The following is a 26227-nucleotide window of genomic DNA, read 5'->3' as shown; positions in this document are numbered from 1 at the left end:
TCTTTAACCCAAAAAAACATCTCTTTTCAAGGAGCATTAAAGGTGACATGTGGTTTCTTCCTTTGCTCTCGTGGCCTCGATTGATTTCTATCTTTCTCATTGGATGATTTGTCGTTGCCCGATCATGTTTCCCTCTTAAGAAGAGGGTTTGGCTTGTGCTCATCCCATCAAGCATAACTTTTTGCACTCTTCACTAGCTCTTAAAAATCTCTAGGTTTATTTGTGATGATGCTTTGCTGGAGAGCCGAATTCGGCCATTTCTTACCATGGCTTCGCCAACACTGAATTCCTTGACTCGGGTGGCTAATGCTTGGAATCGCTGAATAAACTAAGGTAAGGCTTAACCTTCATCCTGGACCATCCTATTGAGGTCTTGCATCGTTTTCCATCTGGTATAGAGGTTACAAAGTGGTTAGCAAAGGACTCATCCATTTGATTGAAGTAGTGGATGGATCCAGGGAGTAATTGCTCGTACCAGAAGGCAACAGAGTCCTTCAGGGTTGTAGGGAAGAGGCGGTAGAGAACTGCATATATGGTCGTTGTGGCTTCCATAATTCTCTAAAAGTTTTTGACATGGTTTACCGGATCTCCACTACCTCTATATTGACTGAAGGTAGGGATACGAAACCCTTTGGGCATCGGCTAACTCTAAATTTCTTTAGACAGGGACGTGCATGTATCTGTTAGGCGCTGAAGGTCCAGTTTATGTACCCGTTTTCAAAAATTTCTTTCCATGAGTCAACTAAGGCTTATGAGGGGATCATTTTCTACATTTACTTCTTTCCTCCGAACGATGTCTGGGTTTGTTCTTGGGATTTGTTTATTTTCCCTTTCGCTTGGATAGGCTTCTTGAGCGGGAATATCTTCTTATTCTAGACAGGCTTTGGGAGTGACTTCTGGGTGTCCTTGTTGTCTATGGCTGAATTCTAAATTATTATTGAGATTGTTCACAAATTCTCTTCAGTTTTTCTCCTTTTTTCCTTAAGCTCCACCATCTCTATCGCGTGTGCAGTTGCTATGTCATCCATCTCCTTTTGCATCGCCCCTAGGTTTTGGCCAAATCGACGAGAAACTTTATCCACCAGAAGTTCGTACTGGGGCTCCAAATGCGGTCGACGTCTAAATGTGGATTCTTCTCTATTATTTATGTGGATTTACGACTAGATATGGTTCGATTCTTCCATCTTTGAAATTTTTTGAATTTTACATGTTTTGTTTGAGGTCCACGGTCACTGCACCAATGATATCTGTGATTATGAACTTGTATCTAAGAGTCTGAATATCTCGCTGAGTCTTCTGTAGTTAACCTATGAAATAGAAACAGAGGTCGGAGAGGAGTCGGAGTCCCGTGAACCCGCTCTGATGTCTAAGTCAGTAGGTGCTTAGGAATGGTTGAAGAGTAAGGACTAGTTGTAGGTTGTAGTGTTAACAAACCATAGGAAGTAGTCATACATGTCTATTTAATAAGCCTGGGTTGAACACTTCTTCTTCTCCTACTAGGAGTCTGGCTTTAGGAGAAGTCATCCATGATGTGGAGTCTTCAATCTAGCTGTATGGGGTTTCCTTTAGGAGGGAGACGTTCCATGGAAGCTTCTTGATTGATCTGAAGGTCCAAATTGGGCACGATGTCATAATGCCTTGAATCAGTATAGCACATTACGACATGAAGCAACAAGGGTCTCACTAAAATCACTATATCTTGTTTCTTATTCGGATTAGTATTGGCTTTCGATTTTCTACTTCGAAGGGACATCGTGGGGACATCGTGGGTTCCAAGTCGGTTTAGGTTAGATTGAGTACTATAAATGCTCTATTATGTAAACCTAATTTCTAATCTGATTTTTCGCCTCCTTAATAAAAGCTATTCTCCTTCTGCCCGTGGACTAGCCAACACAATGTTGGTGAATCACGTAAATCTCATTTATTTATCTTTCGTTAAATCCGCACGACACACGCGGTAGCAATCTGAGGGCTCTTGAAATGTCATGTGTTTGACTCGTTTTATAGGATATCACCTAGCTAAATTTATCAAACACTGAGTTTAACTAAAGCTATATATATATATATATATATATATATATATATATATATATATATATATGGATGAGATCCAGTATGACAAGGGGTTAGGGTGTGACAATGAGCTTATTGTGTAACATAACAAAACTACGTAGTTTTGATGATAATTGAAAAGGGCAATGTGGTAAATTTGTAAATAAAAGAAAAGAGAGGATAGAGAAAATTGTTTTATTTCTTTTCTTTAAAATACATTTTCCCGATATTCTAATCTTGTTTTTCGAAATATTTTATACTATTAGACTCGTCTAAATTAGACGGTCATTTTAAGATCCCTGAAGTTCAAGTAAAAAAAAATCCGGTGAACGGAATCCGGGTGGGCGTTTTCTGACAAAAAACAAGTGTCTAGAAAATTCTCAAAAAATTCCAGAAAATTTAAAACATTATGCTGAGAAACTTTAATTCTTGGGTCAAAGTGAGATTTCTTACGGTTTAGTCGCAATAAAACTTGTTCCTTAATTTTATCCATTTTACATGCTTCAACAATTTATTGGGTCAAAACCGTAAGGAATCTCATTTTGAGCCAAGAATTAAAGTTTCTTAAAATGATGTTTTAGATGTTTTGAATTTTTTTGATAATTTTCTGGGCACGTTTTTTTGTCCTACTTACATTGTTCCGACAGTGTACGAAATTGTTCCAACATAATACTTATATTGTTTCAACAGAAGCGTACCAATTTTTCCAACAAAATAGTTCTATTATTCCAGCATAATACTTATATTGTTCCAACATAATAAATCAGTTTACCAATTATTCCAAATCAATTTTATCATCCATGTCTTCAATTTCATTTTTGTTTCTTAGTATTTAATATAGTATCTTCAAATTTATATTAGTTATATTATTTAGAAAATAATTTTAATTCTTATATTCTTCCAACAGAATAATTATATTGTTCTAACAGAATAGTTATATTGTTCCAACAGAATTGTTATATTGTTCCAACAAAATATTGCAACACATAGTGTTGAAAGGTAAGACCAAAAAGTGACCAGAAAATTATCAAAAAATTTTAAAATATGTAAAACATCATTTTAAGAAACTTTAATTCTTGGCTCAAAACGAGATTTCTTACGGTTCTGTCCCAATAAATTGTTGAAGCATGTAAAATGGATAAAATTAAGGAAATTATTTTATTGGGACTAAACCGTAAGAAATCCTGCTTCGACTCAAGAATTAAAGTTTCTCAAAATAATGTTTTACGTTTTCTAGAATGTTTTGAGAATTTTCTGGATACTTTCGGTTTTCTCGCCAGAAAACGCCTACCAAATCACCGGATTCCGTTGATTTGGGACTGAACCGTAAGGAATCTCACTTTGATTCAAAATTAAAGTTTCTCAGAATGATGTTTTATATTTTCTGCAATTTTTTGAAAATTTTCTGAGCATTTTGTTTCTCACAGAAAAACAAATCGTCGGATTCTATTCACCGGAATTTTTTTTACCTGAGCTTCTGGGATTTTAAAATGACCGTCTAATTAGACGAGTCCAACGGTATAAAAGTTTTTGAAAAATGAGGTTGGAAAAATCAGGAAAATGCATTTTAAAAAAAAGAAATAAAATAATTTTCTCTTTGCTTTTATTTACAAATTTGCCACATTTCCCTGGTTAATTACAAAATTAATCTTTATCACACAATAAGACTTGTCACACCATAAGAAATGTGTCACACATAGCCAAGGGGAACTTGCTGGCCAACATGGAGCACGGTGCCATCCTCTTTGCTATTACTTGTCACCAAATCTGGAAGTGGAGGAATGAAGAATTATTTGCGGGTAAGGCTGTCCTTATTCCTGATTTACTGTTTTTCTTCTCGAAGAAGCTCTTTGTTATTACTAAAAGCTTTGAAAGAGATTCCCTTGTTCGCCCCTCCCCGGATAAAGAGATCCTGCTAGTTGGCTGGAGTAAGCCTAGAGAAGGGTTTGCTAAGTTGAATACTGATGGCTCCTGCCTTAGCAATGGCAGAATTGCTGCTAGAGGAGTTCTTCGGGATGCTGGTGGCAATTGGATGGCGGGGTTTACCCATAACTTGCGGACGTGCTCCTCCTTTTCTGCGGAGCTCTGGGGTATCTTGTCAGGTATTAAACTCGCCATTCGCATGGGTGTTAAAAAGCTCTCGGTGGAATCTGATAATCTGGAGGCTATTAACAGGATTTCAGATAGCCAGGCTGTTTGTCTGAAGAGCCAGAATCTCATCAAAGCTATTTTGAGGCTTCGTCCTGCCTTTGAGTATCTTAATTTCTCCCATATTTTTAGGGAGCAAAACCGCGTGACGGATCGCTTAGCAGCTGCTGGGCATGGGAGAATGTTAGGTGTTTCTACCCTATCTGTTCCTCCTTCTTTTCTTTTGCTTTCTCTCCTAGAGGATAGGATTGGAGTCAGCCTTCCTAGACTGATCCCGGTGTAGGTTTTTTGTTGGTTTTGTTTTTTTCCTTTTCTTTCTTACCAAAAAAAAAATGTGTCACACATGATCTCTCCTCTATATATATATTAACAACATGAAAAGTAGTTAATAGTATAGTAACTTTTTTTTTTTTTTGAAAGGAATAGTATAGTAACTTATTAACCATAGAAAAATATAAAAACTAAGAACATGTTGTTTATATAATTATTCTTTATTCATTACTACTAATTATTTTAAAAAAGTCTAAGGATGATAAAAAGGTACCTTATAAAATATAATGTCTAATCTAACATTATAAATAATTTTAAGATTATAAAAAATTATTTTTGAGGTTGAAAATATTTTATGTTTTTTATATAATTTGTATGTATTCATTATAAATATTTGATAATCAATCATAAAGTGGGAGTCCGTTAAAAGCATAAAAATGATTAGAAAAAAAAGGGGGTAAAGCAAGGCATTAAGGACAAATTAGGGTAAAGGACCACCCTAAACCTAAGAAGCATAATCACATGGGATGGGATTGATGCAAAATGAGACAATGGCAGAGGATTTGGTGGAGCCACTTCAACCTCTTCTAATGCACCAAAGAATGACACCTGTAACTTTGCTGCTAATTTTAGTGACAATCCCACCTGTATTGTTTGTGCTCTTTAATTCTTGTGGCTGCTTATTCTTAGATTTTTTTTTTTAATTTGGATGAAATGTATTGACCGGGGATTTTTTTTTTAGAGGAAATAAAATGAATCAACTTCTCTTCACACGTATAAATAGTGCCCATATGTGCACATGCTGATATGCATTCGCACGATGTCAAAATTAGACATTACTCACTTAATTCAATCAAATTATTTAAATAAATTTATAATATATAGTTAATTTAAAGTTATAAACAATATATACATAACTTGAAAATTGTAATTTTTTTTAAAGTATATCCTAATAAGTTCTATGAATTCAACACCACTATATTTTACTCTACTTATAATAATTTTTGAGCTCGGGCTTAATTGAAATGTTGGATAAGCTTGACACGGTTGGTTATCATAAATGGAGTTGCCGCCAAGAGTAGATATAGAAAAGTTACAGAGATCCCTTGCAGAAAATATAAACAACGTACACTTGGGGAATGTCAATATCCTTCCAAAAGGGAAATATCAAGCACCCTCAAAACACCCAACAAACCCACTAGCTTCCTACTTCTACATTTTATCGTATTATCGTATTCATTATTGGATTCTTTTAAGTTTATGTGAAATTGTGTGCATCTTATCTTGTGTCAATTAGCATTTTAGTTTTAAAGACACTCATTTTGAGCCGAGTCTTTCGCATTCCACGTTTTAAATTCAAATGATCTGGAAATGAATAAAGCAAATAAAAATCTCCTAAATGCACGGAGCCCAAAAAAGGAAATAAATGAGGTCTTCATTAATCTTTATTTATTATGAATTAACCTACTAAAATCAATCCAAAGTCAAAGAAATTAAATGGAACATGAAAAAGGTTAAAATAAACAATTTCAGCTTTTCTAACAGGATAAATCTATCACAGAGCTATCACAGGGGAGTTGGGGAAAGGATGTGCGTGGAGCTGGTAGTCACTGCCTAGAGGGCTTGCGCTACAACCCAGAAAGCGTGCGCCACCATCCATCATGTAGCCCGCATAGCATGTCTGCATATGGCTACTGATATACTTTCTAACAAAAGTTCATGTTGCTAAACAACGTATTTCCTACAAAATGCGTTCATTCACATCCATTTTTGTCTCCGATCTTTCCGAAACTCAACAAAACATATATTAGTAACTTCCAAACATTAAATAAAGTTTATAAACATGAATATAATGATTTAAAACATTAATATCAAATTAAGTTGAATGTAAAGTTAGATTGTCGAATAAAGATCATTTTTAATAAGACTATGACTCTAAAAAAGCCATTTCAACTCCTTTCAAAAAAAAAAAAAAAAAAAAAAAAGTCATTTCAACCCCAAATTCATGTTTCTAAATTATGTATATGAAATATAGCTTAAAAAATGTTATAGGAGTATTCTCCAGTTAGAATGTGCCGTCCGTTTGGCATTATCCAGGACGTTCGTAAGAACATAAGTTCAACTCCAATGTATACCCAAATCGATTCTTTCTTCATTGTCGGGTTAAGTGGGCCCTGAGGAGAATGTATACGATTCGCAAAGATGATGAGCCGAATGTTGAGTCTACTACTATTTACGGAATGTGGATTGTCATGTTGTGGGAGACTTCTGACCTTATCTATGGGAGGCGAGTGACTATGAATTCCAGGAGAAAGGTGTTGCAAGGATCCCTAGAGTCATCCCCTTCGAGGATACTTATTTAGTGCTTTCTGTGTATTTTAAACATTTTTACATCATTATTTAGTGTAAATAAAATACTTATTTTATACATGTTTAACAAAGACATTGTTATTTATGCACCACAAATCATCCAAGAAAACATACACTTTATTGATGAGATCAAACTAGATAAAAAAAATAATAATATATATTTTAAATATAATCTATTATGTTATCGACTAGTCCGTTAAGATTTTCTAACTAAAAAGAATCGGTTCTTTTCCTTTGATTCTGGAATTAAAAAACACTAAATTTAGGTTGATAATTATCCCAAGGGTGAAGCAATATCAGAACTAAGATAATTGTGAAGTTATTCTTGGATGAAAGATCATTTGAAAGTGAGTGAAATCCAAGATTTCAATCACTGATTCTCTGAGTAAACATCAAATTAAGGAGTTCTAATACTTCTAATAGCAAAGGAAAGCTTCAAATCAAACATTTGAAGCTATTCTAATTCTGTTCTGGGGGTTTTATTCAGGATTCTGTTTGTCCGCATTCGTGAATCCACATCTACGCAAAGCTTGATAATAGCCCAAAAGGTAACGTATGAAAGGTTTTTAAGCCTTCCCTTTTATGTGATTTGCTGTTTAATTTCGTATATGTGAATTGCCATTTCCGGAATTAAAAGAGAAGAAGTTATGAGTTTTTGCAGCAGGTAGCCGATCGGGTACTTGCACAGAGATTCAAAAATTCTGCTTTTTGTCTCTTTGTTCGGGTTGAGTCTGTAATTTCTGATTTTGGTAAATTTATATTTTATTAGGCATATTAGGTGTGTATTTGTTCAACGTGTAAAATTTGGTTAATCTTGGGTTAAGGGGCGTTTCCAGTATAATTGAATTAAATATGTTAAAATAGATAGACTAAGTACATGGATCGAATTGCTATGTTGACGTGCTAGATTTCTAAGATGTGAATAAGTCCTACATGACTGAGTCTATTGTCATAGAGCAAATCCGAAAGACGGTCCCAACATCCTGCAACTAATGTTTATCTGTTTTACAAGTTTAATAGATTTGTTTAGGGCTAGATCAATTGTATAGGTTTTCGATATTCAATTGGGATGTAATCTATAATTCCGAATTTATTTATCGATTTCCGTAATTTATGTGGTGAATGTGTATAAACTAAAAATGACATAGAAATATTTGGTATTTTAACAGAAGACATATCTACGATTTTATTAATCAAACCCTTTAAAATGTTTAATTCACAAACCTATTTTTGAAGAGATAACATTGTCTTTGAAGAGATGATATAGTGTGAGTCCATGTCATCTAATTTATGTTCTTGGACATTAATCATTGGTGGTGACTCTGACCTATCGAATTACAGTTAAATCTCGATAAATTAATAACCTCGTTTATATAATAAATTCTTTCGGTCCCGACTTGGGCCAATGGACTAAAGTAATAACCTCGCTAAATGAATTAAGTAATAAAAATATTTAAATCCTTAAGGGCCCAATGAAAATATAAATTAATAATTATTGAATTACATACAATATATATATATATATAGACCAAAATCTTTCAATCAATCAACTATAAGTCATTTCTTCTCAAAAAATGCACCTATAGTTGATTGTTTTTTCTTTCCACGTAAACCAAAATGAACATCATCCTTAACTTTTTGTAGTGCAAACACAACTTCTAGTATATTTTGATCATGTTATAGCAAGTAGTTGTTTAAGGTGACCATTGCTTGAAAGATCTCTTTTGACGATACATTTGCGACAATGTATACATTTTACAATGAAAAATTATCTATTAAATAATAAATATTGATTTATCGATAAATGAATAATATATTCATTTATCGATAAATAAATAATCTCGCTTAATGAATATTTTTTTTCCGGTCCCAAGGATATGCATTTATCGAGACATGATTAAAAAAAGCTAAGTAATATACGCACCAGAAGGGACTCACCCAGTATCGCCCTTAAAAACGTTAAGTGATGGTGTATTGTAAAAGAAACAACTTTTTATCAAATTAAATCAAACTTTCTCCATTGAAGGGTAAGATATATTTTCTTGTAGTTTTTAGCTTAAAAAGATTATTATCTTTGTTGATCTAAGATTAAAACTATCAACATCGTTACTATCCATATCAATTGATTGATCCAGTTTAGGTCAATAATTCCTTTTAAAAATAATTATATAATTCTTTTTCAATAGTTAAATTAGATTAAATAAAATTGTTACATTATGGGTCCGTTTGGTAATGCCGTAATGCAATGTAATGTAATCAAATTTGTAATGTAATCAAACTTGTAATGTAATGGAATGATGATTCCATTAGCATGTTTGATTATTAAATGAAAAGAAAATGAAGAAATGTAATTATCATTACAATATTTATGTTTGTCTAAATAAATATAAAAAAAAGGGCGGCCCGGTCGCATTACGCGTCCCCGCTGAGCGAGGGTCCGGGGAGGGGTCCCACCACAAGGGTGTATTGGGGGCAAGCCTTCCCTTGCCAATTGGCAAGAGGCCGCTCCTAAGACTCGAACCCGTGACCTCTGGTCACACGGCAACAACGTTTTTACCGTTGCGCCAAGGCTCGCCCTCTGTCTAAATAAATATAATCAGAAAATTTTATTTGTATAATTAAAATTAACGAAAAACATGATAACGTAAAAAATGAGATGAAGCGAAAAACGAAAAACACGAAAAATGCAAAAAATGCAAAAAAAAAAATTCAAAATCAAATACAAAATTAGATTAGCTGAAATCAATTTAATTAGTGCACATATATAAAAAAAATTATTTTTGTCTCATTTTTAAATTTTCATGTTTTTCTACTTTTTGCGTTTTTGAGAATGATAAGAGGTTAGGTTGATGTGTGAGATTTGATAAATAAGAGGTTAGAGAAGATTTGAGAGTAACAATTAGGATTACATGCTTTGTATGTAATGAGAATTCAACTCATTTTTCTATGTAGTGGGGATTACAAGCTTTATTGAACAAAATGCAACTTATGGTTTTCTCATTACATTCCAATAAAATTAAAAATTGCATCCAAATATAGTAATGAGTTTTTAATGTAATGGGCATTCCATTACGAAGTCCATTACGTCTTACCAAACGTACCCTATAGGTAGAGTTAAAACATAATATTATCTATTTATGTGAGATGAAACGAATACAAAAACTTGCAAAAAATGGAAAATTGAAGTTGAAGCTCTAAGGGATACTAGTACATTAATGAAGATGAAGTTGAAGAATTCAAATGATTATGTATTAAAGAAAGAATAATAATTTCCAATGAAGATGTATCTCACAAGGATTGATGAGGATGAGAGAAAATCCAAAGAATAAAGACGCAAAGAAACAGAAGAAGAGGGATGAGGTGAATAGCATTTTGTCTTGCATGCTTTTCCTTTTCCTTTTCTGTGGCATCGGATATTGGAAGATCAGATGGAGATGAATCCATTGATAAATTAATCAAAAACTCGTCGGAGCTCCGAGAAACACTTGCACTCCTATGCATTCTTAACAGCAACCCCAGAGGATTATTGCTCGTCCCTCTGGTGGATCCGTTAATTCATGCATACTAATTAATATAAATAACTCTCAACTTCAACTATTTCTTTTTAAAACAAAGAGCTGCTTCCATTGTAATTAAAGGCATGCATGTGCCTTTCAGTGATTCAAGTTCAACCAACTAGATGGTGAAAACAAAAAATAAATAAATAAATATGCAACCTGAATTTTAGATAAAGTCGCTATAATTCAGGGTCAAATGCAATGCAATTCCTCATTCTAGGTTACCTTACGTATAGGATATTTGATTGACAAACAAGCTAAGAAAGTTCTACGGAAAAACCCAATTATAAAATAAACAAATCAAAATAAGTTTCTTGTTACATTTGATTGGCACTTGCACTCTATGCAAATATCTAGTTTCCATTTAAATGTTCACCTTCTTGCTTTCCAACAGGCATATTGATATAATGAAAGGCCTCTAAACTGGTTGGTTATATGGGACCTTAAATATATCATGTTGCTGATTGTTAAAACGAAACAAACCTTAGCTGATTCCTCCTTTTACTCTATGTAAAACTTGTTTCTGAATGGTGTAAGCAATTTGCCACAAGACTCTGTCATCTCACACCCAATCTCAACCTCCATCAATCTATGATTTTCCTTTGAACGGTTCATCACAAAAGATAGAACCAAGCTATCCCCTACACTGGTGCGAATAGGAGGATTCAACAGGAAAACCTGTCCAATACCAACACAAATATTAAACAAAGGAAATACAACTCCTAAAATATTAACACCACTACAGACTCATGCTGGATACTCACATGCAATGGCTAGTTTTTATTTTTCTTCTTTTCTTTTTTCAGATTATTTAGCACCATTAGTTTGGGGTAAATTACACCTATGACCCCTCAACTTTGCCCTTCCTTTTATTATGGCCCTTGAACTTTGCACTTTATTAACATAATGTCCCCCTTTTTACCGGGGATCAAAATGACCACTCTAATAGTATGTAACCCTCCATTGTAGATCTAATGGAAACAACTTCGATTCTTAGAACTTTTTGGTTTTGAGGTCATTTAGGTGTTGTTTGGTAAGAAGAAAGTGGTTGTTTACGGATAGAAAGCTCCGAAAATAGTGATTTGTTAAATAAGAAATGGTGGGTGGTTTCATGGAAAATGTGGATCTAAATAACTTCAATTCTTAGACTTTTCCATTTTGAGGTCGTCATTCGGTCATTTTGACTTGGTCAACAGTAAAATGGGCCATTATGTTAGTAAAGTGAAAGTTCAAAGGCCATAATGAAAGTAAATGCAAAGTTCAGGGGACACGGGTGTAATTTACCCCATTAGTTTGCTAAGGAACCAACATGATATAGAACCAAATCTGTCAGCACAACCAAGAATGTCATTCAATCAGTTATATTCAGATCTTTCTCAATTCATGCAGCAGAATTCTTTTGATATGCAAACCAAACCATAAGCATATTGATTTGATTGGTCTTGCTATGTCAAAATTCATGCAAGAATTTTATGCAATTAAGGCTTCATCTAACTTATATTCAGACATTTCTCAATAGAATCTAAACATCTATGTTTTATACTTGATCAATGAACATCATTTTCTTTTTATTTGGATTCCTACCTGTTGACCCCAATGTGTGCCATTATCTATGCTAGGTGCAGTCGTCAACTCAATCTCATGCTTAGCTGGATCTTCCCTTCTTCCCTGGTAATCCAAGAGATAGAGGTTAAAAATATCATGACAGTCCTGCATATCTCGAATATAAGGAATATGACGCTCAACTTACTCGAAAATGAACATCGAACCATCCACCAAATCCACAGAGTCTTGTGTTCTCCATAGTGATTGATGATGAAAAGCTTGATTTGACCTCAAGGATCTCATCAACAGTGGCTGTCAAACAATCAATATCTTTTACAAGAGCAGCTGTCCCTATAAGTTGCTGTGGATGAAGGTTTTGCCACAATGATGTCTATAGAAAAAAAATATCAACCCTTTTAATAAGGCAGACCACAGCACAAGGCAGGGGATTATTGCACATGCAGAAAGGACTTTAGAGTGACAGAGCAACTTTATTCTTCCAGATTAGTGCAAACCTTATATCAAGATTCAATAAGATCAATAAAATTTAAATGCCATTATGCAGTATCCGATAAAAAAAAGTAGTATAACGGAACAGATTAGATGATATTAGTTCAAAATAAATAATACATGTTCTTCTAAAATGATACAATGCATGATGATGTTGAAAAAAGATCCACAAGCTCTAAAAGAAAACCAAATGTTACAAAAGAAATTAGTGCTCAGATCAAAATTCTAAGATCAGCAAGTTGTACCCTATAAGATTGGTTTAGCTATCCCATAAAACAAGAGAGCATAGATTTATCAATAAATAGTTTTCTGAATAAGATCAATTTTATTAAGGCATAAATAAAAACACCAGTTGTCTCTAAACTTGGAGTTCCAACATTAAATTAGTGATTCCAACCGATGAAGTGATAAGAAGTTCTAAGCAACTAGCTTTCAGCCTACAAAAAGAAAAAGAACCCAAGATGTGAGTAAATCCAGAACTAACCTGCTGATAATATTTTTTCTGCTCTTCATCAAAAGGCTTAGTTAAAATACTCATGTTAACACCATAAGAAGTTCTTATGTCCTCCACAAAATTATACCAATCATCCATTGCTGCATCGTAATCGCCTGCTTTTTGATCTACTATGCCAGACCTAACAGGCGCCATCCACATGCGAGCATGACTTGGATACCTACGACATTGCATACATAGTCAACAAAATTTACTACAGTGAGGTGTACAGGTAATTTTGTCAAAACAATAGAAACAAGAAACTGAAAATGATGTAGCCTGTTGCTAGTTGTGACAGCATAGCTGCAAAACCAAACTTAACAGCAATAGAAGGTAGAAAAATTGAAAAGTATAGTTTAGAGAACCAAATATTACAAAATGCATACAATGTAGTTACTTACATGACTCCACTGGGCTTCAGCCAGCGGTCACGGGCACATATCACGGAATCAAACATAGATTCACGAAGAAGGAAGTAGCCCATCCACTCTGAGATAATCACATCAACTGCCATGGACAACAATTCAACGAACAAACCACAGAACTTTAAACATAATGGTGGTTCACAAATTTTTCAGAAACAAAAGTGTGCATATGATTGATAACATCTAGAGGAAATAAAAAAATCAAACCTTTTTCTGGCAAAGTAATATCCTCCACGGAACCCTCAATTACTTCAACAACATCTTGAAGACTATTTGCTTCCACTAGTTTACGGGCATGCTCCGCCATCTTCGTCGCTTCCACTGCATAGACCTTCCTTGCACCTGCTTGAGCTGACCATATTGCAAGAATGCCACTCCCTGTTCCTACATCCAACACTGTCTGCACCAAATTTCACCAGAATTTGTCTTAAAAGTTGCTTCTTTACAAAAGTAAAGAAACCGATAGTTATCATGCAATCAATTAGTTTGTTAAGAATAAAACCGATTGTATCCTGAACTTTGGAGATGTCTCATTAATCCCATAAGCTTTCTTAAAATGACATGATTAGCCACAAAGTGTTTCGTGGCAAAATAAGAGGAGATTTGGGCAAGCATCACTTTAAGCAAGTTCAGGAGCAAATAGGTTACCATAAAGAAGTTTGGGGGAATATGTTAAGCAAGTTCATGGAGCTAAGTTCAAGGCTAGTGATGGATTAAGCCATAAAAGCGAAAGCAAAACAAACAGATAAGCATTAGCATGATCTGCATATGCAGTAGGTTTACCTCTGAAAAAAAAAATTATAAGCTAAAGCCACTAATTGGCAAAGGTGTCAGTGAAGTCAGTGAAACATATAAAAGTAGAAAACAGTACCTTTCCAAGGAAATGGTGTTTGTTCTGGAAAATGGAGTTGTAATAAGCGTCCATGCGGACACGATCGGAGAGCATCTCTTTCTGGTGATAAAGAAAGGCGTAGGTGCAGAAATAATTAGCGAAATCGACGTCCTTGTCGACAATCGGTGCTCGGCCATTGCTACCGGTAATACGGTCATGGTGACTTCCCATAGGTATACTGAGTGGCCACCGTTTTAGAGATAGAGAGCGCAAGGAAGGAAGGGGTTAGGGCAGCGGCGCTAAACGAGAATAGAAGCAGAACCACGTCAGCACCTGGTGTATAAAACCGGGAGGGAAGTTGACGTTGATTCAATTGCCTTCAAATCGCACTCTAGGGCTCCAAGGGGACTTACTAGATTTTTTTTGGGTTAAGGTGTAAAAATACCCCTAACGTTTTGGGTCAGGAGCAATTTTACCCTTAACGTCTAAAATGGTGCAATTTTGCCCCTAACGTTTGTAGCCAAGAGCAATTTTACCCCTAACGTTGGTAATTTAGGTCAATTTCAGACACATTATAAAACACATATATTTTTGTTCATTATTTTGTACCAATTGCATATCAATTCATTCTAAAAAAAGATTTCATGTTTTTTATAATTTAATAATAGAATTGGAGATTAATATTTATAAATTCGGTGAATTTTTTTGAATTTTTTTTGTCTAATTCGTACAAAAGACGGTATATTTTTTATTTTTTTATTTTTTTTTCACATCCCAACATATGTTTATGATTTGTTACTGATAAAATGACGCACATGTGAAGTGTAGATGATAAGATTCATGACCGAGAAGACAGTTTGATGAATTATTTCTGAAATTGACCCAATTTATGAATGTTAGGGGTAAATTTGCTCTTGGCTACAAACGTTAGGGGTAAAATTGCACCATTTTAGACGTTAGGGGTAAAATTGCTCCTGACCCAAAACGTTAGGGGTATTTTTGCACCTTAACCCATTTTTTTTCAAATGTTTTAATAATCCGGCCGAAAATCAAACTGATTAATAATTGGATTAGAGGTTAATGGAATTCAATCAAATAATTTGGAGTAATTAAACGGATAATATCATAAATTGTACACATATATACATTAATTTAATTTAAATTATAAAATTTACTAGATTTTTAAATTTTATTTTGTGTATATTTATTTTATTTTTTTAATCAAAGAATGGATAAATTAATGAGCCGTAATTTGGCAATAGTGTAACAAAGATAAAGGAACAAAACTTGGTAAAGAATTAAAGAATGAAGGACAAGTGTTGAAACGAGAGGACTGTGCCAAAACATGAGTCATCCAGTTAGCTTGTCGTCGAATCCACCTGACTGAGTAAGAATCGTTTGAAGATAAAATTGTTCAGATACAAGAAATCAGATCACCGAACTCCGAATCGTCTGCAAAAGTTGAATTGATGACATCCACTACTTGTTTAGCGTCGGACTCGAAGATAACACCTCGAACATTCTGTGCTTCCAGCCACTGCATGGCCTGAAGCAAAGCTTCTGCTTCACATTCCCTCACCATCGAACAGTAGGGTATTTTTGTGCACCGCCCCATCATGAATTGCCCGTCGAGTCACGTACCACTGCTCCCGTACCTGAACGTCCCACTTTTGCAAAGATGCAACATCTGCGCAACACGACAGCAGCCCCATCGACGGACGATGCCAATCCGAGCAGACCGAAGCAGAAATCTGTCCGCCTATTGTATCCCGAACCTGTAACAGTCCGCCAGCCGATTCCGCAGTCCGTCTTTGTTTTAAATAATTAGCATGTGTCTAGTTGTGGAGGACGGAGCACGCCGTAGATGAAATCTGATCCGCGATGCGTATCCTATGCTGCTAAAGGCGTTCATTCCTCGCCTGCCAAATGCTCCAAAGATGCATCAGAAAAATTGTTGTGACTTGTACCGATGATGAATCCAGTATACCATTAAACCATGCGGACACATTATCAGCAGCAGTCGCCCCGTCATTTATCATGTTTAATAACCCCGCCTTCTGCCACACCCGAACAACCCCTGTGCACTCAATGAAGACATGTCATCCATCTTCCCAAGGTCCATTACACAATACACAATTACTACATACCTGTAGGCCACAAAACTGAAGGTTAACCCGAGTTGGCAGACAGTTGTGTGCGAGTTGCCAACCAAAGTGGCGGACCTTATGTGGTACCTCCGCGTACCATAACTTCTTCCAAGCACCTTGTACGTGGAAGCGCTCCCTGTCTTTAAGTGTTGTTGCCAAATGATATGCACTTTTGAGTGTATACCGTCCCGATGGGTGGAGTTACCAAATCAACTGATACTCTGAATTTAGTAAGTCGGACGGTAGTTTGTGCATCTCCCTAATGTCCCTTCCCTCGAAGATTTCTTCCAACATCTCAACATCCCAATCACTTGAGTTTGGAATAAATAAATCACAAACTTTCAAATGTTCAAGCCCCTCAATCACTAGAGTATGTATAAACTCGTTACTCTCATCCCCGAGCCACCTCTCCTTCCAAACATTAATTGATTCACCATTTCCGATTTTCCATGTAACCCCTTCCCTAATGATCAATTGAAAACTCAAGATACTTCACCATATAAAGTATGGTGAATGCCCATTCGGATAATATTTAGCTTTGAAGATTTTACTAACCAGTGAAGACGGATTGGTGAATAGCTGCCACCCTTGTTTTCCTAACATATCAAGATTGAAGGCCATGAAATTACGGAAAATGAACCCCCCCCCCCCCCCAAATAACTTAGGTGCACATAATCTATCCTATGACATCCAATTCAGTCCCCTCTCCCCTGACTTCTTGTTACCCCACCAGGAAGAATTTAACATTTTCTACAGCTCATCAGTCGTTGATATAGGTAGCAGAAACATGCTCATAAAATAAATAGTGATAACCTGACATGCAACACAGATGACTGTAGCCTTGTCAGCTTTCGAAATGCCCTTCCCTCTGTAGCGCTGAAGGCGCTGCCACAGCCTATCCCAAAAATGAGCAAAAATAGCCTTCTTCGACCTACCCACCAGTGAAGGAAGACCCAGATATCTTCTTATATTCAGCTGATTTGCGATTTCCATAATACTAGAGATTCCATGTGCCGGCTCAGGGGCAACATTCCTGCTAAACATGATACCAGACTTTGTAAAATTAATGGCTTGCCCTGAAGCTTTTTCATATGTCCTGGGCAACTCCTTCACCACTCTAACTTCAGCAAATCCCAAGTTTATATAAGTAATCATAAAGTGTCCATACAATGATGAAGTGAGACTATACCTTATAATTCTAAACTAATAAGTTGATAAACTTAAATTGTCCTAAGTCAAGTATTGTGTTTAGGGATTAACATAATATTGTTGAGACTTGCATTTAATAACGTCTTCTGTTGTGAACAAAAAAATTGATCTCGCAAGCTTTATATATTGAGATATCTAGGTAGTTACATGGATCCGGTGAAGGAGTTCATTAGGATTGGGGACCCGACTTGAGATAACAGGATGGATGGATTTATTCAGTGTCACTTGTTTCGTCTCAAATGCATTAGTAGGTATAAGTAATCATCAGACTCAAACAATTATTAATTAGTGATTCTGGATTGTGCAGTGTGATGCCCACAATTACTTTATGTGATACCGAATGCCTATTCGCACACACCCCAAGATCCTCCCTGTTATGGATTGTGCTTGAACAGAGTCACTTATTTTGGTAAGAAGGGCAATAGATGATAAAACAGACCCACTTAGGCTAATTCCCTTCTTAATTTCTTTTTTTCTTCTCGTTTTCATAAACCTTTAGGAAGCCCCCTCGAGCCTATTAACCGAATTCTTTGCTAACACCTTTTTAACATGTAACCCTTTTTCCTCTTGTTCAAATACCAATAAAATCAACCGCATCGGAATTACCCGAAACGGCCTTAACAAGTAAGCACAATAAATATTCGAAATCATTTTTCTGCCGCTCTCAAATAAAAAGAAAAAGAAAAAAATAGATGAAGCAGAAATAAAGAGCAAAAAGGCATTCTCAAGCTCCACCCGAGCAATTCCAAGTTATATTTTACAAGCTTGCTAAGGCCAAAATGAAAAAGCGATGCGATCATCAAAATGGTATTTGGACTCGAGTTTCTAAAAATTAACCGCTAAAAAAGTCACCCACATTACATCCCCCCTCCGGGTTCATTTTTAATATTGCCTAAACCATAATATAGGAGGAAAAACCCGGATGAAAATGCAAACTCAAAGTGACTTCGAGTAAGTACAAAGAAGAGCGCAAAAACACCGACCCACCAAAGTTTGAGCGTAAAAGTGAAATCCCTTGGTGAGGTACAATCGAGTTCTCAAAAGATAATCAGCCCCCGTTAATATTGCCTATTAAGTTTGATCATGGAGGTTTCAAATAAGTTTTGGTCACTCATTCGCTTGCGTAAGTACTTGTCGAAATTTTTTTGTAAAACCGTCGTTTCGAAATCACACACTTGGTAAAACCAACCGGAGGTTTGTTTCTCAATTGTCTCAATCCCTTGTCTTTCGATTTTATTTACTTGAGGACAAGTAAAATTTAAAGTCCGAGGAGGTTGATAGGAATGTTTTTGTTGGTCCCTTATAACGTTACAAGTATAGTTCCAAGGGGGGGTTAGGAACTATTTAAAATTTTTCTTTAGGGCAGACTTCTTTTTCTTCAAGAAAAAGGTTTTAACAGCGGCGCTGAGTGAATAGCAAGACACTGGCTTAGTCAACTGGTGACTAGGTCAGTTTCTTTACTTGAGTCAGGAGATAGCACTTAGGGTCTATTCCTGAGCTCAGATATTCAATGCGCACAACTCAGCTTGACCTCTTTACTTGGTCAGTTTTGTTTAAGCAAGCAATATATATATTAAGGAGTTTAAGGTTAGAAAGATATTACTCAGCAGATTTATCCAGGTTCGGCCTCCAAGCCTACGTCCTGTCCCCGGAACACGTTCCGAGATTTCGAATTCTCTACTGAGCTCTTTAACGGTAGAGCATCAAACCTTTTACAACTTAGAAGCTGAGTATAACAAGAGTACCTTCCTCTATACCTCTACTCACTCCTAAACTCACGCTGAGTACTATAACCGAGTACTCAGCCTCTCCTTTCTAATTCTAGAAATGATAAGTGTTTGTCCTAAACAACAATTGCTAAGACACCTTAGATGATTGAATAATCACTCTAGACTTTTACACGAAAGATATGAAATTTGGTGTAAGATTGCTTTGCTTTTTCTTGCAGAACTTTGAGTAGAATTTTGGTCAGCGTAATGGCTTGATCAAGTTCTGTGTCGAATGAAGCAACTGAAGGGCTCTATTTATAGAGACGTCTGAGACATCGGTCATTTCGAATTTCGAAATAACCGTTGGAGGGAAACGGCTTCCTGTCGTTGTCACTCAGTTTTGCTCAAAGCTCTCGGCCAATCAGATTTGAGTATCTTCTGTCCTCGGTCAGTGTTGAGCAGCTTTTAATCAGCTCGGCAGAATGTCTCTCCATTTATGGTAAGGTCAACTAGACAGCGTTCTGTGTCTTCTGAACTTTACCCAAAGTGGAAACACTTTGTCTGGAAGTTGTTCTTGCTCAGCTGCTGTCTTGTACTCTTTGTCGATTCAACTCAGCAGCTTCGTCCCGAAGTTGTTCAACGAAGGTCTTCTATATCCTTCTTCCGCTGAGCTACGTTTTGTACATAACGACAGCGTTTTGACATACGCGAGCCGAGTTGCCTTGAACTGTTTGACTTGGGCTTTGACTTCCGTATTGGGCTTTGGGCCTTTTAATCTTTATGTCTTATAAACAATTTAACTCAATATTGAACAAACACATTAGTAGAATAAATCAAAGCATTTAAACTTAGTGTGTTTAGAATATTTTTAATTACTCTTAAACAATTTTGTCAAATCAAAATTATGTGGAAAGGTGTTTCAACAAACTCCCCCATTTTGATGTTGGCAAAACTATTCAGCGAGGAACTCAGTGTTGAGCTCCCCCATGATAGTTGACCTATTATTGCTTAGCAAACTCCCCCGTCAGGGTTGAGCTACTGACTTAGTTTTAACTCTAATCATTCTAAGGTTTAATCGAGTAGGTCTAAGGTCAGTTTTCAGATATAGGTCAGCTCATGGAACATATTCTATTTTACTCAGTATTAAGCGGAAGGTGTAACATTCAGAGAGCACTGAGTAATCATTTTGTTCAATGGTTTTTATGAGACAGTGTTTCATAAGCATACAAGACAATGTCAAACATTTGATCAGCATGGGATACAATCAACAAGTATTTAGACAGTAAACACAGTTGATGTAATTGAAGATACATAATAACATAATACTCAGCATCGTATGAAATAACTTAAGTTAGGATAAAAGATGCAAGTATTGTATTAAAGTGAAGTAGTCAGCATACATAGCAAAAGATGAGCATAAAAGAACATATAGACTACAGACTAAGTTAAACAAAACTGAGCTAGCCTATTTCTACTTCTTTTTCTTTTGCTTAGACTGACTGCTTCTAGGAGCCTCCTGCTGAGTTCTAGCTTGTTCTTTCTCCCCCGTTTTGTCAGCATCGGGAGGAGCAGGAATTCTAAAAGAGTCGGTTAAGACGGCGGCGGTCAGCACGGTAGATAGCTCCTTAAGTTTGTCGGCACTTTCATTAATGCCGTCAAAGACAATAACGCCTTCATTCAAGACCTCTTTTGGTATGCCGATTTCAGCGACGCTGAGTAGTTCCAGTATGTAGGCTTGAGACTTGCCTACCCAAGTAATTGAATCTGTCAAGGCAGCAAAGACTTGATGAAAGGTCTTCAGCAGTGCAGAGTCATAGTATTGGCGCTGGATATTATTGTGACGCACATGTGTGAAGGTCCTTTGGGTAGTGACCAGAATCTCATTCTGCTTCATCTGGTCAGTGTCCATCTCTTATTTATTTAAGTTCAGCAGACGAACTGCTTCGCTTATTTACTCCACCGAGCATTGAGAGTAGGAAGCCAGCTGATTGTTGGTCTTGATTTGCTCAGTGTGAAGCTGGGCAAAGAGCATCTTAACTTCATCAGAAGTTGCATAATGGGTGTTCGCAGCTGACAAGGTCTGAAATTGGCCTTGAAGAGTGTTAAGATGTTGAACCGTTGTCAGTTGGAGCTCAGCCAGCTTTGTTATTGAGTCATGCTTGGGCTGATGTGATTGAATTGAAATCATATCACTTAGCAGATCCTTCAGTCCTTTTACCTCATTTAAGAGTTGAGTGACCTGGGACAACTGAGTTGATGTATTGTTACTAGACCCAGCAGTAGGTTGGGTAGATTGATGAATGTCCTTAATGAATGACTGCACCGAGTTGATGAGTTTTCTACCAGACTCGGTGGCATGGAGATAGTTGAGGGATTCATCATCATGTTGCCTTGTTTCCTCAGTATGACCAGTTTGTGGAGGAGTCAGAGTTATGATTGGGTCAGTGACTGGAAGTGTGTTTTCAAGCTGTACTTGATTTTCTGGAAGGGTGGATTGATCGGCAGTAGTGATGGTCGGTGAAGTAGTAATCCTGATGCTGTCAGTGATGATTGGTGCAGGAATGTTCTGAGACAGCACAGTGCTTGGAGCAACAGCATTAACTAGAACTTGCTCGATCTGACTCGTTGAGTTTGCGAAAGCATTCAAGTCGGCTTGTTCCTTTGGTGAAGAAACAGAGGCTTGCTTTTCAAGAGAAGCTTGTTGAGAAGAAGGTGTTTGCTTATAGAAAAACTTAAGCTTAAGAGAAGAAGGATCTGTAGTCGGCTTTTGAACAGGAAGGTCAATGATAGATTTCTGACATGCCTTAACTAATCTTCTTCTGCGAGGAGGAGTGTCAGCTTGGATAGACTCTCCTGAGTGAGAAGGAGAAGTCTCTTCTTGATCAGCATTAAGCTGATTAGCTTGTTATTGTTCTTTATCTGCACCCAACTCAGTATTAGTTGGGTCAGCAGCTTCTTCTTCACTAGCTGTTTCCTCAGCGTCCTCAGCGTCATCCTGACCGCTTGCTTCTTCTTCTGCTTCCTGATCATCTTGATCATCGTTATCTAGTTCTTCTTCCACCTGAGTGATGAAGTGATCATCCAGTTCCACATCATCTTCTTGATGCTCAGCTTCAGTTCCTTGACACTGTGTGTAGTGAGAATCACCAGGAACAATGATGTCAGTGGGGATAGCATCAATAGGGGTCAGCGTAGAAGACTTCTGCTTCTTTTGAGGTTGCTCATCAGCATCTATTCTTTCCTCTATTTCAGGCTCATCTTGCCTGCTCCTCTTCTCAGCTGACTTAGGTCTCTCCTGACCTTTTTCAGCAGCTGACTTAGGCTTCTTGGCTTGAGGCTCAGCCTTCTTTGAAGGAGTCCCAACAGCTTTCCTCTTTCGGGCAGCTGGAGCCTTTGTCCTTTTGCCCTTCTTTGGGACAGTTGTCTCCTCATCAGCCTCATCAGTATTTTTGCCTTTCTTAATTGGCTGATTGAACTTTAAAGCCCTCAGCGAAGCAGCGGTTATCTCAGATCCTCTAGCCTTAGTTTCCTCAGATAGATCAATTTGATGATCTAAGATGATTCTGGTGATGAGCGAGCCCAGCCTGAGAGTTCCAGTGCTCCTTTGGAAACCAGCAATCAAGAATACTGGCATGTTGATCGGCTTGAATTCTCCACCATTATCACTTCGGATGTGAGCCAATTTTAGGTCTTTATCATTTTCAAGTTTTCTAACCAAATTTGAAAATGTCTCAAAGGTCTCATCTTTGCTACTCAGCAAGATGACCCAAGTGTACCGAGAGAAGTCATCTACAATGACCAAGGAAAATCTTCTTCCACCCAGACTCAGCGGCTGGACTGGACCGAAGAGATCCAAGTGTAGTAATTCTAACGGACGCTTAGTTGAGACAATGTTTTTGCTATGAAAAGATTGTTTGGTTTGTTTTCCAGCTTGGCAAGCGTGGCATAATTGATCTTTTTCAAATTTAAGTTCTGGCAGTCCCTCAACCAATTGCTTTCTTGCTAATTTGGCCAGGAGGTCCATGCTTACATGACCAAGTCTCCTGTGCCATAGCCAGGAATTTTTTTCCTTTGAAACTAAGCATACAGTTTTTGAAAACTTTTTTTCTAAGTTCAGCATGAAGACATTATCAATGCGATGGGCAGTTAAAATTAACTCATTAGTTTCACCCTCGTATATTTTACATCCAGTGTCATCAAATATAACTTTTCTCCCATTGTCACATAGCTGAGCTATGCTGAGTAAGTTATATTTGAGTCCGCTGACTAGGGAGACTGACTCAATAGTAGGATTACCTCCAACAGTTCCTGACCCTACTATCTTACCCTTTTTTTTGTCTCCAAAAACTTACGCTTCCTCCTTGTTTACGCTCAAATGTGATGAACTGAGTTTCATCACCAGTCATATGCCTCGAGCATGCGCTGTCAATATACCACATCTTTGACTTCTCAGCACATCTCAGGCTTACCTGCAATGTAACTAGTTACTCTTAGGTACCCAATGTTGGGGTTTAGTGTCCTATAGACAATTATTGCAGGATACAAACTTATTGTAAATGAATTGTTCTTTATATCATTTGTTTTAATAAGATATATGTTTAATAACTATATAAAGGCAAACCCTTTTACAGCACTAAATAAAGTCTAATAAAAGGAAATCCGTAAGTTTGTTTAAAGTGATTATAAAGTGTTCATACAAGCATGAAGTGAGACAATACTTTATAATAAACTAATAAACTTAAAACCACCCCAAGTCAAGTGAGATGTTTAGGATTGACATATCACTGTTGAGACTTGTATGTAACAATGTCTTCTGTCCGACAGAAAGCTGATCTCACAAGCTTCACATATATAGATATCTGGACAGTTACATAGATCCGATGAAACGTCGTTCATTAGGATTGGGGATCCGATTTGAGATAACAGGATGGGTAGATTCGTCCTTGTCACCTGTTCATCTCATTGGTATTAATAGGTATAAATAATCCTCAGACTCAAAGGAATGTTAATTGGTCATCCTGAATTACTGAATGTGAGACTTTGATCGCGTGGTCCCACGATCCTTAACAGAGATGACTCTGGGGTGTGAACTGCAAAGGTTGGGTGTCACAGGAGGTAATGTCAGGGTAGTTATACATTGGATTGAGCATTTATCACTCCCGACGAATGGGAGATACGTCCAAGGATCGCTTGTGAAAGACTCGACTCTAAATCCTTGCAAGGTGATAGCTTATGAGTAGAAATACAGATTTCACTTAACCTATCTATTTGAGTTGACTCGGCCTGTACAAGTAAAACGAACGTCTCGCTATATATGACTTGAAATCATCTATAGTCATAAGATTCAGTTCAAGGATGTAGTTGATAAAGGATCGAATTATACTGTAACTAATACGGAAGGGTTAACAGCAGAATCAACCTGTCTTCTTAACGGACTCTGGGGGAATGATTACGGACATGCTGATAACATACTCTGTTCATCATTCCGTTATGCAAGGATTAAATATAATTCTTGGAGAAATTAATTTAATAGTTGCATACGGCCAGAAGTAGTAAGGACCTAATGGATCACACATAAGACTTGGAAACAAAAGAGAGATGGATCTGATTAATAGATGGAAGCCCAGTTAAGCCCAGTAAGGCCCATGGATAAGGGGGGGTCGAAATTATATGTATTAAAGGAAGAGAATTAATTTATTCCACTCTTCCTAATTGGATTAGGATTGTGAAATTAAATTAATTAAGAGATAATCAAGTTAGGAGTTATTAATTAGATTAATGTCCTCCTATTATTATCTAACTAGGTTACTTATTATTATCCTAATTATATTAGATATATAGTAAGATAATAATTAGAAATCCTATTCCGAATTGGATTGCTATTAAGTAACCTAATCCTATCTAACTAGGGTTTAGAGACAAGATAATATATATACCCCTTACCTAGTGAATTTCGACACACACTCTAGCCCCACCCCTTGTGATTTTCGAAATCTACTAGCTAGAGAGAGAAAGTGAATTCCATCCCCAAGTTCGTGGACAAGAATTCATTCGGCATTCCATCGATTGATTAATCTAATTCATCCCTCTTTCTCCTTGATCTTGTGTTGGTTAATTAGAGGTAATCTATTTTGGTTACATCTCATAAGGGTTGATTCTAATTTAACCTCACCGTGTTCATAAAAGAAGAAAAATAATCAAAAGGGAGAAATTCGTTTTTCTTCGCCTACATCAGGTCAGTTCACTATTTCGAGGATTTCCGGAGATTGAACCGTCGGATCGTCGCGATTTTTGGACAGTAGCTTCTAGACACATTCTTCCACGTTTCCACCGAAGGGATCGTCGTTCGGAGGTCTGGAAGGTCTATTTCGAATAGAGGCAGATTGGTAAACAGTTTACATCTCTTTTGAAGTTGTGGGCACTTCGTTTGCAACGGTAGATTGATCATCGAAAGGTATATCTTCTTATCCCTCTTTATATGAAATAACGATTAACGGATCCTATGGTTAAAAGGAAGTAGGCTAAAATTTTTATATTTCCGCTGCTATACCTTAGCCCTATTTCCAACAGTGGTATCAGAGCCATCGTTAAATCCGTTATTTCATATATGAAATTTATAAGCTTTCAATAGGATTGAATGAATATTTATGGTTAGGATTAATTAACAAATTGTTTGGTTAATTGATTCTAAAGATAAATAAGTGAAATAGATTATGCGTATGTTCCTAATTATTTCGGTTGATAATCATTATAACAAAATCTATTAGTTTTATGGTTAGATTAATAAAATTAGTTTTATTGATTCTAAAGATAAAATGGAAAGCTATTGTAGTTTTTCCTATTTCTGAAAATCGCTTTTCAACCGTATTGAAAATCTGATATATATATGAAATTTAAAATTAGTTTTGAATATAAAATATATATATACATGTTTCGGAAATTAATAGTTTTCTGTTTTGA

The 26227-nt window shown here is 36.4% G+C and overlaps 1 protein-coding gene across 1 annotated transcript; it reads right to left on the bottom strand.

Moving 5' to 3' along the window:
* Positions 1-10663: 10663 nt before the first annotated feature.
* On the bottom strand, positions 10664-14588 carry LOC136203757 (protein arginine N-methyltransferase PRMT10). The gene is made up of 7 exons (XM_065994980.1): positions 14242-14588; positions 13578-13770; positions 13347-13452; positions 12937-13126; positions 12148-12333; positions 11982-12065; positions 10664-11075 (listed from the first exon to the last, which is right to left on the bottom strand). Exons 1-7 carry the CDS (start codon positions 14431-14433, stop codon positions 10899-10901), a joined length of 1128 nt encoding a protein of 375 aa, XP_065851052.1. The 5' UTR covers positions 14434-14588; the 3' UTR covers positions 10664-10898.
* Between the last annotated feature and the right edge of the window lie 11639 nt (positions 14589-26227).

The sequence above is a fragment of the Euphorbia lathyris genome, chromosome 8 (genome assembly GCF_963576675.1).
Source record: "Euphorbia lathyris chromosome 8, ddEupLath1.1, whole genome shotgun sequence".
Taxonomy (NCBI): domain Eukaryota; kingdom Viridiplantae; phylum Streptophyta; class Magnoliopsida; order Malpighiales; family Euphorbiaceae; genus Euphorbia; species Euphorbia lathyris.
This window is presented reverse-complemented; position numbering and strand designations above follow the sequence as displayed.